The sequence below is a fragment of the Coffea eugenioides genome, chromosome 2 (genome assembly GCF_003713205.1).
Source record: "Coffea eugenioides isolate CCC68of chromosome 2, Ceug_1.0, whole genome shotgun sequence".
Classification (NCBI taxonomy): domain Eukaryota; kingdom Viridiplantae; phylum Streptophyta; class Magnoliopsida; order Gentianales; family Rubiaceae; genus Coffea; species Coffea eugenioides.
Genome location: NC_040036.1, coordinates 47,207,767 through 47,232,354, shown reverse-complemented (window position 1 = coordinate 47,232,354; position 24,588 = coordinate 47,207,767). Strand labels below are relative to the sequence as shown.

The window sequence follows — 24,588 nt, the reverse complement described above, 5'->3', positions numbered from 1 at the left end:
ATATTTTCACCTCTCTGCCTGCAAATTCTGTGAACATATATAGATCCATGACCTATTATACCAACAGCTCTGTCTATTCACCTATTATAGGTGAATACATATCTGAATTTTGTAGTCATTCAAGTATAATGACAGTGGTACCAAGGATATATTCTTTCTACGTTGGTGTTTTTGAATATCAAGGCTGTATATTCAGCTTTTGCAGTGGCAAGAAATACAATAATGTGGCCTGGTTTCATATCATGTTCCTCGGTAAAGACATTCCAGTTGTCTGTGATATATTTCCCTTCTATGATCGTTGAAATGGTTTTGCAGCCTGTAGTGAGCTTAAGAACTGGTGTCCGTTCTGGATTTATTCCTTGCCTCAAGGGTTTGGGGATTTTCTGCAAAAAAATTTGGAAATAGTCTTAGTGTATATGATGTGTTTTATGTTGTGAAAGATTCTGTATTATGAATGTAGTAAAAAATGGCAAAGTTACCAATTGAAGTCTATCGTTGATCGAGTATACATGATAGAAAGCTATGTTTTTCGTCAGTGTTTGGTGAAAGTTGGGCTTAATGATGAGAAATAGGTTCTATGTATTGCTGGACATTCAGCTGGGTCTGAAATGGATGGATGGATAAAATTGTTAGCAAACATTTAATTATGAAAAGAGTTCATAGTTTTGTACAGAAAAATGGTCTTACCTCTGTTCATAGCAGATGGATTTGTGTTTGTTGTTGTAGATAATTTTGGAATTGGTGTTCATTAAATATTATTGTGTCAAAAATGTTTTTTTATCATATAAAAATAAAATTAGATAATAGTTTTGTATATTTTTATCCATTATATATGCATTCCACCCAACTGTAAAATCTCGTCCTTGTAGTTGGATTTGCCATTCCCTATGTCCATGCTTGAGAAATATTGTTGTTTGAATTTGCTGTTGAATGGCATTAAAGAACGACATTGGAATTTTCTGTAAATATCATAAAGTCATATACTTATGTCAAACATTTCTCACAAAACAATTATGAATATCGGTTGAATGAGTGTACCGGATTCAACGTGCTGTTCTGCCGTATTACAAAGCATAATTTTGGAGCTGGGTCTTCAATCTGATGTCTTGTCGACGAAGCAGTATCTGTGGATGATCAGGTTTTCAGTAAGTATAATACAATTTTTTCTATTTAGTGTAGTCTTATATATAGATTGTTATTGAAGGAGTAAGAACTTAGACAAAAACATACCTGATAGAATGGCGTCCATACTACCGTAAGAAAGCTTTGATGAATGAACAATGTAAAGAGTTAAAGCTTGTTTTATAGCTGTCCATACTGGTGTGGTGTTTTGTTTGATATGGTAGTTAGTCATTAGTCACGTGAATATCTATCATGATGTTTTTGGATATATATACACTGTTTCTTCTTTATCTATTCTATTCGGTATACCATCTTTTTGTTTCTTGCTTCTTGTCTGTACATATTCTTTGTTGTGTGTATATTACCTGGGTATATATATAATGCTTAATTTGTTTCTTGGTTTTTGTTGATTCAATTACACACTTACTAAGCAATTATCGACTAAATGATCACAAATTTACTTATTAAATTGTTTAATGGTCAATTACTAACGAAAAATAGTTTAATAACCAAAATATAATCTGACCAATAGTTTAGTAGCCACTAAGATTTTTTACCCTAATATTTATTTATTTGTAAATAACTAATGATCAATATGTATGCTGATTTAATAGGATGGTCTTTGATTGATTTTTTGCAGCTTTCTGTAAGCCATTTGTTTTCATCCTTTGTTTGTTAGATCCGAGGATGCTAATAAAGTTTTAAAAATATTATTTTTTTGTAGTTCAAAGTAATATAGCTGCTTTGGCTATGCATAGTGAAATGTTAAATAAAACATATAATACTGGTATACATGATAATAAAGTATTTTCATCAAGAAACTGTTTTGCTATAACTAATAGTTTACACATTCAGAATAAATCATATATATATATAATAAAGTCGTATCCTCATTCTTATCCTTTCATGTTTTCTCTTTCCTACGTGGCTTAATGAGACGACAAGTAGTTTCCTAATAGGATTCTTAATAAATTTTATTATTAAGTGCGTTATCAAGACATAGTGCATAGCACGAAATTTATGGAAAAGAAAAAATTCCAATCATATATATATATATATATATATATATAATAAAGTCGTATTCTCATCCTTATCCTTATCCTTTTAGTTTATTTCTTTCCTACGTGGCTTATTGACAGCAAGTAGGTGCAACGCGCTCTATGAGTTAACCCCCTAATAACCTACGCTATTCTATCCCTCTTTTTTCTCTTGACATTACAATTCTAGATAATTCTTCCATAATTATCTCTTACATTCTCTCACCTTTTTTTTCCTTAACCTTAATCGTCAAGCCTAAATTTCATGGGGATTAGTATAAATAATTTTGAATTATGTTTTTAACTCTCTCTTATTTTCAACTCAAAAGTTCGAAATATCAATTCAAATATTAGTTTATCTTTATCAGATTATCGCTATCGAAGATGCTCTACATTTTTACTCATATATATGGTTATAGATCTATTACTCATCACTTTATCAAGCAGTGTAGATGTTTACACTTTTCCACAATATTTTTGGAAAGTTTTTTTTTTTTTTTACTTCAATGCAAGGACCGGATTTGGAACTTCGTTTTTATTCCCTTCAATGCAAAGACCGCATTTGGACTTTATTTATACTCGCTGTATGTGGTCTGTAATTTCCTACACTTTCTTCATAGTTAGGTCATTGAATTTGAATTTTCTAAGTTTTCAAAACTTACAGTTTGGTTTTTATTTCTGGTTTTTGTAATTAATTTGTTATTTCAATTTATGGATTCACTCTTCAATTCAAGTAGAACACATATTGCTTTTTTGGTTAGTGATTTAAAAGTGGCCTTTTGAACTATGTGTTTTCACACGATTTTTTAATTGCCTTTGACAATTTATTAATTATCTTCAACAACATATTAATTTTTTTTATTTTCTAGGTTTCTGGGGTTAAAAAAATTTTGTGCAATTTTCAATGTTTTCTTTTAGACTTTGGTAGAAAGTTTCTAAAGAACAAGAAGGTGTCACTGATTACATAAATGGCAAGACATCAAGTTCATTGTCATACAGCAGTTCACGTCATGCAATATACATCAGACTATTTAGATTTTTTATGTTTTTTGACTTAATAGCAAAATACATCTTATGTTTTCGTTTTGGTTTCTATTAGCCATGAACATTTTAGAAGGTTGCTGTGTTCCTATGACTTGATTGATTCTGAATTCTTATCTTTTATTAATATTTCATTCGGCTTCTTTTTTTTCACATTAATCTTTAAGCCATTTATATTAAGTACCAAAATTGATGTTTTGGTAACGGGTTAGCCATTCTTTTGTTTACAGAAGATCAGCCAAGATTTGATATTTCCTATTTTTAAGTTTTTGAATGTTATCATATTGTCGATTTTTTTTTTTTTGCATTTTTGAATTTATTAATCACTGAATTAGATGTTTAAATTTACATTATAAGACTATTTTTGAATAACAATGTATTTAAGAAAGGCTATAATAGATTATACAATAAGTTTGTATTTTATGCAAATATTTTTATGAACTACACAAATAATTTATTATTTTTAGACAATTCCCATTCAACGAATGGGTACAAAACTAGTTTTATATATAATAGACATATATATATATATATATATATATATATATTATAAACAATGCAGCTAAGATTAGTTAACGCAAGCTGCCCCCAACACATAATAAAATTTACCACCCCCAACAGCCCCATCACACAATAAAATCCAACAACCCCAAGCGCAGGGCCCAAAAACTAGTATTTATATATGTATTTATATGTGTTTGATATCCAATCTAAATTGGATTAGCCTGGTCTCTCTCTCTATCCTCCGGGGCTTGTCATCGATTTCACGCCTTCTTTTGTTTGTGTGACTGTGTCCCCAGTAATAAGCGAAGTCGTGCTTTCTGGCATGCAGTCTAAGTCCCATAACCATTCCACTCAAAACTAATAAAAACCCCAATCCAACTTTCCCACGAGGCCATGAGACCCTATTCCCCAGACAATTCCATAAAGGTCAAAATTGAAAGGCTATTCCTACTTGCAAATTGCAACTCAGCCGGATCGAAATTCAATTGTATTGAAGAGAGATCAAACCGAAGTCGAAATGGAGGTAAAGAGACGAGCTGTGAAAGAACTAGTAACAAAATTAGGTTCCGTCTCCGAACAAATTCGAGTTGAAGCCCTCTCCGAGCTCCGGTTGATCTCGAAAAATGATCCCGACAGCCGGCCCATCATTGCCGATGCTGATTCTGCCGCCATCTCCTATATAGCCGAGGCCCTTTACTCCCCAGCGCAGGTCATTCAAGAAAACGCCGCCGCCACTCTCCACAACCTATCCATTTCGTCTAAGGATCAGCTGATGTCCACTCGCGGCGTCCTCGATGCGCTATCGCACGCTCTCCTCAACCCCTCCTGTCCCTTCGCTGCCCAGTGCGCTGCTGGTACGCTCTATAGCTTGTTGATGGTTGAGTCCTACCGTTCGATTATTGGGCACAAGAGGGATATTCTGTTTGGGCTGGTGGAGATGATTAGAAGACCCGATTCTGCTTCTCGGAGCATAAAGGATGGGTTGAAAGCGTTGTTTGGAATTGCACTTTATCCGCTGAATCGGGCTGGGTTGATTGGGCTTGGAGTTGTGCCAGCTCTGTTTTCTTTGGTGTGTAAGGATGGTAGAGTTGGCGTTGTTGAGGATGCGACGGCTGTGATCGCACAGATTGCAGGGTGTGAGGAGAGTTGGGAGGCATTTAGGAATGTTTCTGGGGTGAGGGTTTTAATTGATTTGCTGGACAGTTCCACGGGATCGAGTATTAGGACTAAGGAAAATGCAGTTTCTGCGATGTTGAAATTGGTGCAATGTGGTGGAGAGGAGATTGCTAAAACCATTCGTGAAATGGGATTTGATGTTTTTGATGGGATTGTTGATGTAGTGGAGAATGGTACTGATAAGGGGAAGGTTAAAGGGATCACACTGTTGAAAGTACTTGATGCTAAGAGCGTTGGATCGTTGTTGGATAAAGAATTTGAATCTTTGATGAGCAATTCAGCGTCATAACTTATTAGTGAGTGTGTTTTATGCTATTTTAGATGAATTAGTATCACTGCTGCTATATGATACTGCCTAAATTACTTGTTGTCATTGTGCTCGAATGCTTTTGTATAGTGTAGGAGAATTAAGTTATGATGTGTATAGAAGGATTATCTTTTTGTTTATAATTTTTCAATTGAATATGCGGTGACTTATGGGGCAGTCTGTGATGAAACAGTTGGTAGTGTTTATGGTTTTTGCATTGAATAGCGAGATCAAAGATATCAGTTGTAACAAGTCATTTAGATCTTTAAATGGAAAATGAAGTTAAAAGAAAATGTCAGTAATGATCCGAAGTTGGTAATACGTCTTGCTGCCAAAAATGCAATTGGATTTGTTTGCTTTGTTTTGTTGTCTGGATGGATGTTTTAAGAAATTCACATTCGGATTTTGCCTTTAAAATCAGGAGACAGGATTGTGATGACGCATTTAATTTTATGGTTATTGTTGATACTACAGATTAATGACATTATCTTATTTAAACATCTTCACATGTAATTCTTATTTGAGTTCTATGTTCCTGCCTGCTAATCTGTTGTATTGAGATAGTGAGGAACTACTTTCTTATCACCTTTCTTGGAACAATATGTTTTTGTTTCGCTAACTTTTTTATTGTTATAATAAATCTTTTGCAGTCCATTTGTTATGATAAGGTTCAATTCAGTTCTTTCTAGAGTAAAAGTTAATCTGAAGCAGCTGCAGGGAAAAACTTAATTTATTAAGAGATGACGAGAAAATTATGTAAATACATTGACGAATATTTTTTTTTCTAGGTTTTCAACTGTCTGCATGAAACCTAGGCTAATCAAGATGTAGACCGCATATTCAAAGGGCTATAAAGTTATATTCAGTTACATCATTAGTAGGCTGGGTTTATTGGACATAAATGCGGTGATTTGTAGCTGAACAGCAGTTTAGAAAGGGGATTTTAAGGTCTGTTATATTGCTAGTAATGTCTGCAGAAAGCAAACTTTTTAGAATTAGAAATAATGTTGAAATTCGAGAAGATGGACAAGAGTAGACGAGCATCTTATGCTATACAGTAAAAGAGAGGAATTTTAGTAATTATGATGTACTTTATTAATATCCTTCCAATAGACCTGTTGTGTAGAACTTTTATAGATAACTAGTATCAAATAACATTAAGGGCAATATATTGGCTTACACAAAACATATCCAACTTGACCAAATTCAAATTGGATCAACAATGTTCTTTTAAATTATTCATTTAGAATGAATGTTTAATCTGCTGGAGTTGAGAAGATAAACTTTCAGGATATGCAGGGCCTGACCAAGAAAAGTAACTTTAATGCATATGAATGAAGGGAAATCTGGTGCATGAGACACCCGCAACATGCATATTATGACCCTCCTGGGTATTTGCGTCATTCCTCCAATAGAGGAAGCATGCTTTGTGGTTGAAATGATAAAAACCTAACCAGACAGATCTCCTCTCTGCTGAATTTATGATTTCTATCATATTCGTTCCAGAAGTTTGGAACTTTCATTTATATCCTCATAAAATTACACCTCCCTCCTAAAAGTTGTGAAAGAATTGGCCCTCAAAAATACAAATATACATCTCCTGCAAGTGTTTCCCACCTCTTCCCCCCTCCCCCCCCACCCCCCAAAAAAAAATCATAGTCCCTGTATCCATCCCCACACTTAGGCATTACTGATGTGTGTTATTGTCTCTTGAAGATTGAAAGTCGCTGTACGGGTACTGATAGGTAAAATAGTGAACTTATATTTTGACCTTCAGAAAGTTAATTAATATAAGTTGTAATAGGATACGAAGTTAGATATGTGGGTTTTGTCATTATTTGCTTATTAGTAATTAGGTTGTATTACCGACACATGAAAATATGTCCACTTTATAATAAGCAGATAATTTAGGTTAGTTAAGTGGCATTTATCTTTATATAATAGTGGATCGAAGGACCCTTGAAAGTGATAAATTTCCAGGAGGAAAGAACCACTGTAATTTGAATCAAACTACTGAATTTTGATAAGGAATTAGACAACTAGTAAAAGCTTTCCATAGTATTTCATCTTGCATCTGAGCAAATGGACAATGAGCCTCAGAGGAATTATGTGATTTATTTATATCAAGTTATGGAATCATCAGTTAATTTTTCTTCTTTAACTTAGAATAGATTACATTCTTTGTAAGCTGAGGGTATATTTTATATTTAGTAAGTGGGTTTGAGCTTCAAGAATGAGTTTCAGCTGCAATTACACCCATTATTATTGCTTTTTAAGGCTAATGGGTATGAATTAATGCATTTGATAGGGCACAATCTATGGGTTTGATTGTTAAGTACCATTTACTTGTTCATTTTGATTAGGGGTGAGCAAATTCGGTACGTACCGAATTCGTACCCGATTTCAAATTCGATTTGGTAATTTGAAATCGGGTATTCGGTAATTTAGTACAAAAGCGGTATTTACCAAATTCATCGAATTTTAATGTGGTATGAAATAGGTAATGAGATTTTCAATTTGGTAATAACCGATTTTGAATTTAAATTCGGTACAATGAAATAGGGTACCATATTTCCGCATTTGAATACCAAATTAGTTTATAAAATTATATAATATATAGGTAAATATTATATAGTATTAATATATTATATAGGTAAAGGCTATTAATAATAGATAGCATATAGTATTATCATGTACCTATAATAATAAATACATATAATGATGTACAATATACTATTTTAGTATTTGTTATATGATTGTAATAATACATAACTATAATACTTATCTTTTTATACATAACTAGAATTAGATAATAAGTATAAGTATAGTACTAAATATGACACATAATTAATAATTAGAGTTTAGACATTGGTTCATCATTCATGTTTTGGATTATTAAATATTTGAATGTGTAACTTTTAATTTGCAAGTATTAGTATACTCTAAAATTATATTACATATAAAATATGTAAATTAATAGTCTCTATCACTAATATTGTTTAAATGTATACAACTAAGCACTATGATTAAGTAGTCTAAATGAATGTATATGAATTGCATGTCAACATATTAGTGTATTAGCATTCACCATTGAAGGCAATCAAGTTATTTGCAAATTAAACATTTAAGCTATATAAAAAATAAGAATAAATGTAAGTGTAATGCAACACATAATTAATAAATTATAACTAAGTGTATACAACTACATAAGTGAGTCCCATTTTAATTATGTAGAAATTACTATCCAATTTGATTATAACCGATTTCATGACCATTTTCGAATTCAATTCGGTAACCGAATGAATTTGGTTATTCTCAATTCAAAATTGAAAGCGGTTTAGAGTTTTACAATTGAACTAATTGAAAAAACCGAATTCAAATAACAGAATAACCAAATTTGTTTCGAATGCACACCTCTAACCCCTTATGGTTTCAAATGTTATACATAATTCCCTTATAGTTTGGATCAAAGTGTCAAAGTGACGGAATTTGTAATTCAACGGAGTCAACTAAAATGTCAAAAATACCTCTATGTAAAGTTGAAAATTATTTATTAATCATAGGGGGTTATGTATATATTTTGAAAATCACAAGGGGGTTATATGATAAAGTATTAAACCATAAGGGAGTTATATGGTAAAACATAAAACTATACGGGTTAGAGTGTCATGTATATTATGCTTATATATTTTCGTCACTTCAGCCATTTTAATTTTCAAACAAGGGTAATTTTGATATTTTTATAGGTTTCGTTACGAATAATCATTTCCGTTATTTTAACACTTTAATCCAAACTATGAGAGGGTTATATATAGCTTTTGAAATGATAGGGGGATTATGTAAAAAGTAGCTATACCACAGGGGGTAAAGTGTATTTTGTCCTTCAAAGTATAAAGAAACACAAAGCATTAGGGGTGTGCATTTGGTACAAATTTGGTTATTCGGTTATTTGAATTCGATTTTTTGGATTATTTCACTTGTAAAACTCTAAATCGCTTTCAATTTCAAATTGGGAATAATTCAATTCATTCAGTTAGCGAATTGAATTCGGAAACGGTCATGAAATCAATTATAACCGAATTGGATAGTAATTTCCATATAATTAAAATGGGACTCACTTGTGTAGTTGTATACAATTAGTCACTTATAATTTACTAATTATATGTTGCATTGCACACACATTTGTTCTCTTTTTTTTTTTATATAGCTTAAATGCTTAATTTGCAAATAACTTGATCGCCTTCAATGGTGAATGCTAATACACTAATATATTGACATGTAATTCACATACATTCGCTTAGACTGCTTAATCATAGTGTTTAGTTGTCTATGTTGAAACAAGATTAGTAATTTGAGAATATTAATTTACATATTATATATGTAATGTAATGTTAGAGTAAATGAATACTTGCAAATTAAAAGTTACACATTCAAATATTTAATAATCCAAACATGAATGATGAATCAATGTCTAAATTCTAATTATTAATTATCTGTAATATTTAGTACTATACTTATACTTATTATCTAATTTTAGTTATGTATAAACGGATAAGTATTATAGTTATGTATATTTGTATTATTATAATCATATAACAAATGCTAAAATAGTATATTGTAAACCATTATATATATTTATTATTATAGGTACATGATAATACTATATGCTATCTATTATTAATAACTTTTACCTATATAATATAGTAATACTATATAGCATTTGCCTATAAATTATATAATTTTATAATCTAATTTGGTATTCGAATGCGGTAATATGGTACCCTATTTCATTTTACCGAATTTGAATTCAAAATCGGTTATTACCAAATTGAAAATCTTATTATCTATTTCATCCCACATTAGAATTCGGTGATTTTGGTAAATACCGCTTTTGTACCTAATTACCGGATAGCTGATTTCAAATTACCACATTGAATTTGAAATCGAGTACGAATTCGGTATGTACCGAATTTGCTCCCCCTAATTTTGATTACCCAGGCATTCTTAATTTATTGTCGAAAATGTAAAAAATGAAGATTGTGCACAATCTTTTCTGCTTCATTCTTTCCGCTCCCCTTGCAACCCCCTCCCTCCCACCCCTTTTTGGCCCAATCTATTCTCTCATCTCTGTGCTCGATCAACTTTCTCTGCAAGTATCTGATCTTGAAAAATTCCCTGGAGGCAGAGGGAACGGCAACATGAGATTGCCAGAAAGAAGATATTTGATTGGTGATTAAGATGCTATGAGGAGATTTTTAATGCATTTTGTGGGGGTTCTAATATCTTAAATTAAGTAGATCTGAAATGGCTTTGTTGAAATATTATGGTTCCTAGGTGTGTGGACTTTTTATGTTCTTTATCAGATTTGGTGTTCAGCTGAGAAAAGGGGGTGGGGGGATTTGGTGCATCGATTGCAGCATCTCAGAGGGGCTTTGTGGTTCTGTGTCAAAGGTTTTAGGCCAGCTTTTGATATTTAGGACAACAAATAATGATTATGAAAAAAGAATTTGAAGCCAAAAATGATTGTGAAGTACTAGCATGGGCCTCCAGTTTACATAGTCAGAGATGGATGTTGTGTCAAGTGCTGGCTAATACTGTTGGGCTGCTGGTGAAGGAGAAAGCCAAAGCGCAAGAAGGGGAAAAAAAGAGCAGTAAAAAAAAAAAGAAAATGATAAATTCTAAAACTGCATTCCTGAAAAATATTAGCACAACCAAACACTTTATTGGTTTTCATCAAAATCAATTTATATTCAGCAGTTTATCTTGTTGGTAGCTTATAGTGATTGAATTCAAACCAAAAGGGTCCTAATTACCAAGACTGTTTGGGATAGAAGGAATATAATAGATAAGGTGCAAATTATAATGTTAATTATTGATGAAGATTAATTTAGCCTTCGTCCAGTTGTAAGATATATATGGCCAGTGGCATTTTGCAGTTGAGGTCGAACTAATGAACTCTTTCTGCTTCCAAGTACAAATGGTTGATGTGAGGGGCTGAGATGGGTGATTTGTTTTCAACTGAAGATGAAGATTCAGATGTGTAAAAAAGCTTATTGACCTGTCCTATACGAACTTTGTTCTTTATGATGATGTAAACTTATTATTATGTATTATTTCCCCATTGAGAATTTAACTGCTTTCTTCTTTAACTTTTGGGGATGCTTCTTTCTGGTACAGTTGCATGGAGATTTCTCTTATTATGCTGATTACATCTTTAATCTCTAGCTACCTTGATTCTTATTTTCTTTTGAAGTTGATATTTTACCACATTATTTATCATTTTATTGCTCTGAGAAATAAGTACCGGACAAAGCAATATCTTCGAAGTTGTTTCACCATAGGCTGGTGCTATCAGGAAACTGGATTTCCTTTTCATCATATCTTAAAGCATTGCCTCATGTATGGTTGCTTTCACAAGACGCTTTAATACGTGGTTTGTGGTATATTTGATTTTCTTCCTTTACGGATGCTAAGAGTGGTAATACTAATGGCTCCATTTATTGTTTTTCATTCAGAGATTATGTTGGATGTCCTTTGAGAAGGATTCTTGTCTAGGCTACCTGCAAACCTTTTGGGGCTATTGCTTTCTTATTTAGTAAAATGCTCCTTGTTCATCATTCCCCGTTGTCAGTTTTAGCTGTTTTCTGGTTTTGGTCCTTGATTTTGGTTGCGCAAGAGGTGTATGCCTCAATGTTTTATATTGCTGGGTGCATAGAAAGTAGGCTTCTTGGGTTCACGACAGACCTGTGACAAATGTTATCAGAATGGGCTGGGTTTTGCAGAAGGATTGATTTTTGTAGAGTTCATTCTGGCTGGATGGCAATTAAGGAGTGAAAAGTCCTGATGAGGGCATGATGAGATTGTCAAATGTTGGTATTAACTCGCCTTTTTCAGTTAAAGAATAGGGACCATGCTCTATCTTATTGAGCTTAGTAATGGGAGAAGGCCCCTTACCTGTGTATTAAAGTTTTGTTGAACATGACTATTTAAGCATGCAATTTATTGAAGTTTTATTGAACTTACGGATCTTGCTAAAAAAAAGGCACATAAATATGCTGGATGCAATTTATGTTTTGGGTTTGTAAATGAATGAAACATGACTCTGGGAGAAAATCAGTTGCAGGGGGTTAGTCATGTTTCCCTACGGTGTAGTTGACTGTAATTCTTCATCTTGTCTATTTTAGATATTTGATCGCAGGAGTCAGGGTGGAGGAAGGAACTAAGATAATAATAATTATTAGTAGTGTATGGTCCTTTCTTTTGCTGTCATTACTAATGGTGATGCTCTTTTGCATTTCATTTGCTCTTCATCTGATGTTACAGAATTTTGGCATCTAAATTTGCAGTTGGACTTGAGCTCAACGTTAACAAAGCTTTTGGAGTTAGAGCCTCTGCTAGCTAACACTAATCTTTAAACTTAACAGTGGTTGTATAGCGTGAAGAAAATCTTAGCATAGTATGGAGCTACTGTTCTACAACCTCTGATGATATGCATCTTATCTGGTTTCTTTGCTTACTAAAAATGATAGTATATAAGTGAGAATAGAAGTTGCCAAAAGCAGGGTTCTTCTCCCCATGTGCTTCTCACACAAGTTTTCTAGAAAGATTCTCCTTTAAAAAAAAAAAAGTCAGATCAGAGAGTTTGAAAGGATTCCTTTGGATATGGGATAGATTTTCTCCTCCAATGTTCTTCGTTTACCCACCAGACTAAAAGGGAAAAGTCGGATGACTTCTAGTCTCCCCATTTCTCATCCCATCCCTCTAAAATTCTCTCTTCAAGAGCAGGAAATGGGCAACAAGGATGAAGGAGGAAGATAATTGACTCTTCATCTCCATCATCTGAATCATTTCTGTGATATAATCATGGTAATTTCTTGCCCCTTTTCCATGTTTATTGTCTCTTTTTTTGGGTCATTTTTATCAGTGATCTTTTGGACATTCTAACCACAGAAGCAAGAACTTCACTCCTCTGCTAAGATGCGGAATAATCTGAGATCAAAGGTACCTTGCATATCTAGAGTTTTTTGACCTTCAATAGTTTTTTAAACTATTTCATTTTGCATTAGTTCGTTTTTTTGTGGTTTCTTTTAGACCATTATTGACAAATTTCAGATAATTCTTCTCACGTGAGTTTCTGCCCTACTCTTATATTTCAGTGGGCCCAGAAGCTAATACCTTTACCTTTCAACCAATATTTTATCTTAAGCAAAAACAACAAAGATGCAAATGCCTAATTGCTTGGAGCTCCTACTTTCTTGACATCTTTTTTCTTTCTTTTCTTTTTTCCCTTTAGTTTTGTCATTACTTTGTTTTTCCAGTTTCGTAGGTGCAAGTTTGGGGATTTTGTCTGTGATAACTAACTTTCCTCTGGATGAATGGTAAGTTTTTAGAACTGAAAAGTACTTTTATTTTGACTGTGAAGATAATAGTTAGGTGTCTTTCTGTAAATTTGTGGGATATCTGGTGAAGAATTTCATCTTGTGCTTTTAAGACTATGCATATTGGCTCTTGTGCATTATAGCAGAAAATTACTCTATCCCCTGAGCTTGTTCCCGAGTATGGCAAATATTTGATGCATTTTAGTTGGTTTTAACTCCTTAATTCTATAACATTAATTTTCCTACCTTGACTGTAAATTCATTTTGCATAAAATTCATGCTGAACAAGCAAAATATGCAAAATCACATAACTGCAGTCTTACCCTGCAAAAAGCACTTTAGGCGTTTCCACATTTACAGGACATGAGGAAAAACACTCAAAACAGGAGTTGAATAGCTCCTGACTTCTGACTTCCATATCCATAATCAGGAATCTTCGGCAGATAAAAACTCGCAAGACTCTACTGACAAGAGAATGCATGTTGTAAAGCTTTAGATACATGACTTCGCAATGCTGTTCACTACTTCCACTGATGTCGGCATGGTCGTGCTCCACATGTGCTTCTCATGTGAGCTTTTGTAGAAAGTTTCTTCTTTTAAAAAAAAAAAAAAACGGATCTGAGAGTCTGAAAGGATTACTTTGGATGTTAAAAAATGATAGTATAAAAGCAAGAATATTAGTTGCCAAAAGGATGGGTGTCCTCTGCATGTGCTTTTCACGTGAGTTTTCTAGAAAGTTTCTCCTTTTTTTATAGGAAAAAAGGTACTTTACTTTGGATATGGGATAGATTTTCTCCCCCGCGTTCTTTGTGTACCCCCCCCCCCCCAACAACCACCCGGCGCGATCAAAAGGGAAAAGAAGTCAGATGACTTGTTTGTCTCACCCATTTCTCCTCCCTTTGCCACTAATCCCCAACCCCCCTCTCTTGAAGAACAGGGAAGGGGAGACAAGGATGGAGGAGGAAGATGACTGATTCTTCATCTCCATCATCTGAATAATTTCCATGATATAAGCATGGTAATTTCTTTCCCCTTTTGCCATGTTTACTGTCTTTTTTTGTTTTGTTCTTTTTTCTTTTTTGTCAGTGATCTTTTTCTCTTTCTTTTGGACTCTCTAACCACAGGAGCAAGAACTTCACTCTGCTAAGATGTGGAATGATCTGAGATTAAAGGTAGGAGTTTTGACTTTCAATAGATTTTTAACCTTTTTTTTCCATTGGTACGTTTTTTTGTCGTTTTTTAGGACTATTATTGACAAATTTCAGAAAATTTTTCTTGCGTCAGTTTGTGCCCTACTTTTAAACTTCAATGGTGGAATTCAAGTTCAGAAGGTAAACCTTTAGCTCTCAACCCATATTTTTTTCTTAAGCAAAAATAACAAAGATGCAAATGTCTGACTGCTTGGAGCTCCTACTTTCTTAACCTTTTTTTCCCTTTAGTTTTGTGATTAGTTTGTTTTTCCAGTGTTGTGTATGCAAGTTTGAAGATTTTGCCTTCGATAACTAACTTTCCTCAGTGGATGAATGGTAAGCTTTATGGATCTGAAAAGTACTTTTATTTTGACTGATGAAGATAATATCTAGGTGGGTTTCTTTAAATTTGTGGGATTTCTGGTGAAGAATTTATCTTTAAGGCTATACATAATGGCTCTTGTGGAATATAGCAGAAAACTGCTCTATCCTCTGAGCTTGTTCCTGTGTCTGGTAAATATTTGATACATTTTAGTTGGTTTAACTCCCTAGCTGTCATTTCAGTGGCAGTGTCACGTTAAAATTGTCAATATTAGAAGCCAAACTGCTACTTCTCCATCTAATTGGTACTTATTCTAGTAGTTTTTATAACTTTTCAGGATTTTGACTGCATTTATTTTAGTACTAATCATCTCATTGAGATATATAACTACATCATCAGGCTACATGTCATTTGGTTTGATTTTGGTGGTGATGAACTATCATGCAAACACTGATCACGTGGGAGGATGGCCATGGTGCTTGCGCTGTAATTTATTGCACAAGGTAGACTTGGGGTAGTCATTGGGTAGATATTAACTTCAGATGAGAACAGTTTTTGTGTTAGCTATCCTCTGACATTTTTCTTCCCTGGGATCCTGGAGAGTTCTTTAAAGTATCATTGTTTAGTCGAAAATGAATTGTTTTTGCATGGTTTTCATTTGTTTGTTTTGATTTTCCTCTGTGTTTAGGAAGTGATTTAATTGATTATATGCCTCGGATTAAACTTTTTACCTCTTTCTATTCAACATATTTGAAACTGTGATCAAGGCACCTCCCCTTGGATTAAAGCACCATAGAAGTTTTCTTTCTTTCTTTGTATTTTTCCTGGCTGTTTGGGTTCTTTCTGACGTGCTGCCTTTGCATTAGTGATTGAGACAATAAAAATACACGCAACGGATAAACACTGCTTAATCATTGGAAGAAGTAAAATTTTGAAATTATGGTTGAATAAAGATAGAAGATTGTTTCTTGAGGGCTCCTGATCAAATGGGATGAGACGTGAATTCTCTCCACTTTTAAGGTTTTTCATTGCCTTTAGTGATTTAATCAATTTCTTTTCTCCTGAGATCTTTAGCTTCTTCTGTCTCTGTCGAGTGACCAAGAAAAATGGACACCTGCAAAAAGACTATCCAGAAGCTTAGTAAGTGGGAGTTATCGTCAGATTCAGGTTTTTTTTTGCTTTTGGTTCCTTTGCACTGGACTATTTAATTTTTTTTTTAGGTATCTTCTATGCAGTTGTATGTTGACTGTTGACTCACAAAAGGCAATCTATGAGATGTCTCAAATACTAACTAGGAGCAGTAAGTAAATTATCATTTTTCTTAAAGACTAAATTATGTATTATTGACCGGAAAATGGATCAAATTGCGACATAATTATAATTTTTCTCTTTCATTTATGCTGTAGTCATTACCTAAAAATTTTCGTCATTGCATCCATCCAAGAATTGGCTCTTCTTTTGTTTCTATAAACTTATTTTTTCTTAGCTTACCTATTTTGGATTGTTTTCTTTTTAGGTGAAAGTATGAAAGGGAAGTGGTGGTAATTCTGCTAGAGGCCTTAAGAATCAATTGCTTTACTTGTAAAAGCTTCATTTTAGCAGCAAGAGGTATATCCATACTTCCTTCGTTGTATGTCTCAATGGACTTGATTATTCTGGGATGGGAAACTCTCTGTGAAAAACTCCACAGTGAAATGAGATTTTTCTTATCTATGACTTTATTTTTTTCCTTCTACAAAAGGCTGAACATGGATGAGATTTTCTTATCTTTGACTTTATTTCTTTTTCCTTCTACAAAAGGCTAAACATGAAGGAACTTCATTACGCAATTTATATTTCATATTTCTTTTAACTTCAGCATGCTGATTTTTTATTGGGGCTATAATTTAGCAAATAATTGATCTTTCGGAGGTGATGATCTGAAGGAGATGACAGAGATTAAAGCAGAGGGATATAGGGACATTGTATTGAGAATAAGCAATCATCAGCTGCTTTGAGTTCGTTTGTTTCTGAAACCAGTAGGACTGTCATGTTAAAATTGCCTGGGATTGGAAGCCCAATGACTACTTGATAGAGATAGGTGGCAAAAATCCACTAAGGTTTATAGGAGACGTGGGAAGGATGTGTCGAATGCCCAAGCATTGATTTGGCATGCTTTTGATGACAAGGAACCAACTTGGGAGTTGGTTTGAATTCCATGGAGTTTATTTTCTGATTTTTGCCGGCAGCGGTATTTTAGTAATTTGAAATTAGCTGCAGGAATTTTATGTTTATGGTAATTTTCAGTTTAGTAGTTATTTTTGGTAATTAGTATTTTAGTTGTTATAGAGAATAAGAAAGCTTAGCTTTCTCGCTTTCTACTAGAATTCTATTCTAGTGAGGAGTCCTAATTAGGATTGGAATGAGCTTTGTTCTAAGGTCTATAAATAACCACTTCTCTACAAAGAGAAATCAGTTTTTTGGTCATTAATAAAATTTTCCTGCAGACTTAACGTCTTCCTTAGGACTGTGTGATACATCCCAACTTTAGGTGTGAGGCCTAAAGATTCCTAGGAGTGATTCCTAGAATTACCAATCAGTTTTCACCTTCTTAAGCATATTCTGCCATCCTATTCCAAGTTGCTATTATTAGTTCAGTGATATTCAATACCTAAGCTTTTCTACAAAGCTGTTGTGCCTACCAAGTTTTCGTGCTGCATCACTACTACTCCATTTCATTGGTATTTATGCTATTAATACTTTTATTCTTTCGATTTTGACTGCACGTGTCCTAATTAAAATGTGAAGCTTCAATCTAGCAACCCCATTGAAATATATTACCTACTTCTGGGTACATGTCATTTGGGTCGATTTTGGTTCTGATGAACTATCGTACATATCGATTTGATGTCGTTTGGGTAGATTTTGCAATGTCACTTGCCCTGCTACATTGTGAATTTCAATTTGTTGCCTCCGCCAAAGCATTATGGCTTTCCACCCTTCTTTTACAGGAAAAAGTAAATTGTTTGTTTAAAAATGAGAAGAAAGGGAAAAGGTAGAGAAATTAATTAGGAATTGACTTTCTTAGTGGAATTTTTTAGGTTTAGTTAGTGTGATTCTCCGTATGTTCTTCCCGGCAAGTACAAAACTTTTTGTACCTCCAGTGCTTCACCTTTTAGGTTTTTGAAAGGGGAAGGTGGTGTTTTGGTTGCATGGTGCTGGATAATTATTCCATTTGCCAAGCCCCTATCATCTTGGGTGAGGCTGGAATAGTTGGAGCTCATGGTAAGCTTTCATAACACAACCCGAGAACCTTAACTATACTCCACCCTGTTTGCTGCCAAATGCTCTCTCTCTCTCTCTCACACACACACACACACACACATGCACAGACACTATACATTTAACTTCTCATGACTCTTTGGTAACTTCTAACTTTGGATGATGTTAGGAGGCTGTCTTCTTTATTGAGTCGTTGATTGTAGCCTAAAATCATAATAACATTAATAATGATAATAACAAGGGAGGAAACATTTGTTGATTTCCTGCAATAAGTTGGTTTTTTCTGCTAAATGAGTGGACTAATAGGTCATCTACAAGGTTTTGTCAACACTAATAGATGTTCGAGCATGTTAGAGAGGCTTCCTTGCTTTTGTTGCCTTGGTATATGACTAATCAAGAATATTGTATTTTAAACAAATGACATGCATCTGCTTAACTTAGATGTTGGAGTGGGTAGAATGAAAACAGCTGTTCGGATTTTGGTTGTTGATTATTACAGAATATGACTGCTACCACATTGGGTAAGGATAGCTTGAGACCTGGTGAAGAGGAAGATGATGACGATGATGCTGCTCAAGAAAAGGCAAGGCAGCGGGATGACCATGTGATGCTGTCCTTGGTTTCTTTGTGAACTAACAAGCTACTTTTTTTAGCAAGTCTGATTGTAATTGAGCATGTCTAACAAATTTGTCCATTCTCTTGTACATAAAACGAGATTATTTACATCTGGATGGAGATTCTTGTAATGTTAGTCTTGTATTTTAAAGATCAATAGATGAGCCTCAGTTTCCTTTTGTTTATTCATTGTGATTGTTCCATGTCCTTCTAATTTCCTGCTTTTTATTTGGTGATTTTTATGAAATGGGTTGTAGACTTGTACGGAGTGAGTTTTGCATCATCCGTGATGCAGGATTGCAGCATTGAAGTGCAAGGGTTGGAACTTTTACATCATCCGTGATGCAGGATTGCAGCATTGAATCGAAAGGGTTAGAAACCTATTAGCACCAAAATGATTTTCATAGAGTATTTGCACATCACCTTAGTATTTACCCATTTGTTACATTAAATGCACCTAAATGATTTTCATGAGAGTATCTGCAAAACATCACCCTAATGTTCACCCATTTGTTAGGTAATGGTACATTTATTTTGCTAAATAACTATCCCAATATGACACACTTAATATTTCCCTTTGGCCAATAGTAAAACTGACATGTACCCTGCTATAATTCAGCTATCAAGTAGCCCTATTCAAAGTTCCATAACCAAAAACATTGTTCTAATTTATGACTAAGTTTATCTTAAAAAATTTAACACATTAACATACTTCAAACAATGTTTATACAATTTATTATCATAGATAGCATTGATAACTACTAATCAATATTCGGCACACTTGTAGTTTTCACCATGCACGAGTATGGTGAACATCTGCTAGGTATGGGAAGCACTAGAAGAATGTCACTTCTGAGGCTTTTGAAAATTAGCAGCCGTATTATATAGGGGATATCCATTTTTCATTTTTTTATTTTTTCATAACTGTGAATACCTGAAAATTTTCTTATTTTATCTTATTTTACTGGCTTATTTAATCATTTATTCATCCGTTTTCTCCGAATAATTTATTTCAATCATTTTAAATTCATTTTCATGGAACAATGTCTCACTTATATTTTAAAATGTCCCGTTGGCAAAATTAATTTTCTGCGACTTGTTTAGCGAGAATAAGTGAATGCACGTTTTTCGAGGCAATATTCGGTCCGAAAGTGCACTAATCTTGGAGAATTAAGAATGATCAATAGTAGACTAAGAAAAGTTAATTGAGGGATTAGAGGTGAGTGAGTTCAAATTTTCGTTTTATCGCACGCACGTCGATAGTTTCTCGAAAGTCGCACCGCGTGATTAATTGGAGAATTGAGGAATTAGTATTAGACTCATAAGTATGAGTAATTAAAATGTTAGAGGAAGTACCTTGGAGAATTAGTGCATGAGTGTAACAAACAAGAGAGAAAGTGGTGGTACGAAACCCTATTTCGCCAACTATTCAAAGTTGAATTTTTGGCAAACTTGATAACCACTTTTCATCCAAGCTTCTCTCACAAGTTTCACCACACCAAACCCTCATATCTCTCACCTCATTCGGCCGACCCAAAGGGGAAGAAAAGGGAAGAAAGGAACTTCATCTTCTAGCTTCGATTTGGCTCGCAAATCAACGTCCAACCATCAAACCTCTTGGAGATTCACTCTAGCTAGGAGAAAGAAGCAATCTTGTGGAGTTTCTTGGAGAAATTTTGGTGGAAAAATCTAGTATTCATCTAGGTTTAAAGGGTAATCACTTCATCTCTTTAATCTTTCCATTTATCGAAAGTTTAACGGTTAATCTTCATGGGTTTAAAACCCTAATCGCGTTTATAGGCTAGCGGACTTGAGGAACTTTATTTCTCGCTTTAAATCATAGGCTAGCTGTCTTGATTAGGCCTCTAGGTAGCTGACTTGAGACTTGATTGTTTGATTATGGTTGTTTATGTGATGAATGAGATGATTATGGTTAGAAAGTGGAGAGAAAGTTCGAAAAATTGTGAGAGGAAAGCTGGCCGAAATTCTGTTCATGTTGTTCTGTTTTTATTTCGAAATTTTGATCCATGGTGGACTGTTAAATTGATGGATATATGTTGTATTATGTGTATAGAAAGTGCCTTTCAAAAATCGTGTCGAATGGTTGCACAAAACTTGAGTTTTGGGAAAAGTTTCAAATCTGGAAATTGCTAGCAGGGTAACTGGACAGTGGTCCTTTGCTTGACCATAACTCTTTGTACAAAAGTCAAAATTGAGTGCCGTTTGTGGCATTCAAAACTAGACATTCAGAGCTTTCAAATGGTATAAAAATCCCCTGCTAGTTTGTTTTGAGCAAATCGTAGTGAGTCGGCAAAGTAGACTATCCTGTTATGCCAGTCTGTCCGAGAGAAATTGGGAAGCTGCATCTTGTGGCTCGATTTTGTCCCACTTGTGAAAAGATTTTTAAAACGATGTCTTCTAGTGAATTGTAGCATTTTGAACCTAGTTTCTAACGCCATAAACCATTCTCAATTTGGACTTGTGTAGAGTCAAATTTGGTCTGATTTCCAAACTATGTCAAAGCTGGAAACTGGAAAATTTTCCTTCCCTGCTGACCGAATGGTCAATTCTGTTTTGGGGTGTTTTATTTCGAAAATTTTAGTGTCATTTACCCATCAATTGCTCATTAAATGTTTCAGGAATCTTGGGTTCAAAAATGGAGAGAATTGGGACTGATTTCGTTGAACAAAACTTTTGAAAAAGAAAGAGAGATAGGGTTAGCGGATTAGCTTTGAGAAATTTCACAAACTTTGGGCGTTTCGTTAACTGCATTTCAGCGTGAGTTTTTGCCTAATTTTGATAGAGAGGTAGTCCATATATGAAATTTTAAGTGTACCAAATTTGGCATAATTTCAATATCATTTCGATACCCAAAAAATGCCCCATAGATTGCTCTTCAATCTGGAAATCCACTGATCAGGTTTCAAAAATCAGCCGATTTCAAACTATTATATCTTGTTGCTCAAAACTCTGAATTTAGTTCCGCTTGTTGTGTTTGAAATTTGGTTTGAAACTCTTATTGTGTTATAAATTTCAGAGACTGATTCACTTTTTGTGAATTTTCCCGAATTTCCAAACATTGCTGAAAACCAAGACTGGTTCTGTCTTGTCTTCTTGAATCTGTAACTTTGAGTTGAAATTTGAATGCTTTATTTTTGGAATCTTGGAAAAGTGTCTTCTGGGAACTTTTAGTACTTTTAATCTAGTTTCCAACAGTATAAATTTTTCTATTTTTGGACGTACCAAACTCAAGATCTAATTTTCCAAGTTTTGTTGCGTAAAGCTGAAAATTTTTGATTTCGTAGGAAATGAGCTTTTAAGAACTTGTCACTTTCTATTGATATTGATAGATCGTTTTAAACTCCATTTCGTGGAGGATATAATTTTTCCTTGTGACTTTAAATCCTTACTTTTAAATCTCGATTTTCGAGAGACTAAAGTTCTCTTTTAAGAGATTATCCTATGTCTAAGCAAATGTACTTTCTTCCTTTTATGATAAGTGGTTGTGTGTATATGTGAGTGATGGTTGATCATTATTTCTTCAGGCACTCAAGAGGATCTTGAAGAGAATCTCGGAGCGAACAACTAAAGACCTTATTTGCACTTACTCATTTGTTTTGAATTGGTGAGTATCAAGTGCATGATTTGTTGCATAATACTTGAAATACTTCTTATTGAATATGTGAATTGAATTTGTTGAATCGAGTGTGTACTTTATTGCACTCGTTCTCTTTTACTTGACTAAATAATCGATTTGCTCATACGTGAAATTATACTTGTGTTGGCTATGTCGATTGGAGTGAATCTCATCGACTTATATTTGTAATCGTGGGGGACGCCCAAACTCATAGGCTAACCTTGTGACTCGAGCCGGCATGGGTTTGGTCGAGAAGTTTGGTGTGCCATGAGAAAATCATAAAGTTTGATCTATTGGAGAGATCTTGCTTGGCATACTTGCGTAGTGTTGCCACGATATACTCGAGTAATATCAAAACTTTTGACGAGCGGGCTCGATATAGGGGGTGTAACGATGAACGGGAATCTGGGGAAAGTGGAGTCCTACGGATTTTATACTTGCGCGGTTGACGGAGAGTCAACGTGGGATTTGGATCAAGACCTTGACCAAGCTGTGTGGAATTTAGCTCCTGAGAGCTACAGTATCCTTGAATTGTTTCTGTTTGCGTTTCCTACTTGAAATGTTAACTACTTGCAATTTGTTTATTATTGTCTCGACTTTCTCCCATGCTCTATTACGTGCTTGCATGATTTTCTTGGCCTCACTGAGCGTTAGCTCACCCCATTAGTTTGTTTTCCTTAACAGAAGCTCGGAATGGAAAGAATTTGATTAGAATCTTGGGATGTAATTGATTAGTCGACTTCTAGTGGTGGTATTTTGGGGAAAGTTGATGTACATTTGGTAACTTGTGATGTAAGATTTGAATATTTATGTAAGGAAGTGATTTTTCTTTATTTTGGCTTTTATTATTGGTAGTGTATCGTTAAGTTTAAATTTGACTTATATCGAATCCTAGCGAGAGTTAGGCAGGCGTTCCGCGAATACCCTTGGGTTCGCTCTAGGGAGAAGTGGGGGCGTTACACTAACGACAACTTTGCATTACACTATCAAACTTGTGACTGGCACAGAGGGGAACTATCTTAGGCAAAATTGTGGTCATCTAAGAGATCCACCTTGGAAGGAAATTGATGTGAGCGCGGAAGCTATCTTAGGATCTTAGAGGACACGTTGCAGAATTGACGGAGTTGAACCCAAACTTGGACCACTCAAGAACGAATTCAACGGTAGAGGACGCCACAATCAAGTGTGTTTGCTTGATTGATAAGTCAATTAACAACCTAGGATCAACTCTAGGATGTTCAAACTAGCTTTCACAAGCTAAAGGAATTTGCCACAATCAATGGATGAAATTCTGGAATTTTTATTGAATAATATCGAAAAACTAAATGTAACATCAGTTTTAGGGCTATTTATAGCCTTGACTAAACCTAATAAAGCTTGGAAAACATTAAGGGAAAATCGGCCAGCCCATTGGGTCTCTCTTGGCTGAAAGTTAACCTACTAATTAACTAACTTAATGACTAACTAAAGTACTAATGGCCGAAGCTAAGCTCAACAAGAGCTACTTAATCGAGGCCCAATCCTCCCTTTGAGGCTTGCTCACTTGCACCTTCAATTGTAAGCAATATCTTGGTAGTCTTGCAAGGATCCTCCCAGTCAATTCCTTCAATGCTTGAGCTTGGTTTATCTTGAGCTTATACGGCATGACCTAAGGTTTGAAGTGACTCTTCATCCAAACTCTGCTTGAATTCTTCCATCATGGCCTCCATGTGTAGTTTTAGGTCCATGGTTTGGTCATGCTTAGGTATACCAGATGATGTGAGAAAAACAAGAGAGAAAGCCGATATCTATTGTACAATCTAAGGATGTGAAGTGAACTTCTTATTGTACTAACCATCTTAACTTTGCATTGTCTAGTGTTTCTTGTTTTATGCAGGTTAAGCAAAGTGCAATCGCCTTGGTCTTAAAATGCTCCATTCCTACATCCTTTAGAGAATTGAAGAGCTTTCATGGAGTTTGTGCTTTAAGTGTGGTATCTCTTTGTTATCAACAAGTGAC

General features: G+C 34.4%; 1 protein-coding gene and 1 long non-coding RNA gene across 3 annotated transcripts; both read left to right on the top strand.

The window, feature by feature from the left end:
• The first annotated feature begins 4,097 nt into the window (after positions 1–4,097).
• On the top strand, positions 4,098–5,345 carry LOC113762786. The gene has a single exon (XM_027306379.1). It carries the CDS (start codon positions 4,222–4,224, stop codon positions 5,167–5,169), a length of 948 nt encoding a protein of 315 aa, XP_027162180.1. The 5' UTR covers positions 4,098–4,221; the 3' UTR covers positions 5,170–5,345.
• Positions 5,346–14,448: 9,103 nt separating this feature from the next.
• On the top strand, positions 14,449–19,142 carry LOC113762927. 2 transcript variants are annotated; one of them, XR_003467285.1, is made up of 6 exons: positions 14,449–14,583; positions 14,690–14,737; positions 14,850–16,217; positions 16,298–16,377; positions 16,594–16,685; positions 18,838–19,142. It is a non-coding gene; the product is annotated as an uncharacterized LOC113762927 (long non-coding RNA). The 2 variants fall into 2 exon arrangements; XR_003467284.1 differs by having other exon boundaries at positions 14,850–16,377.
• Positions 19,143–24,588: the final 5,446 nt, after the last annotated feature.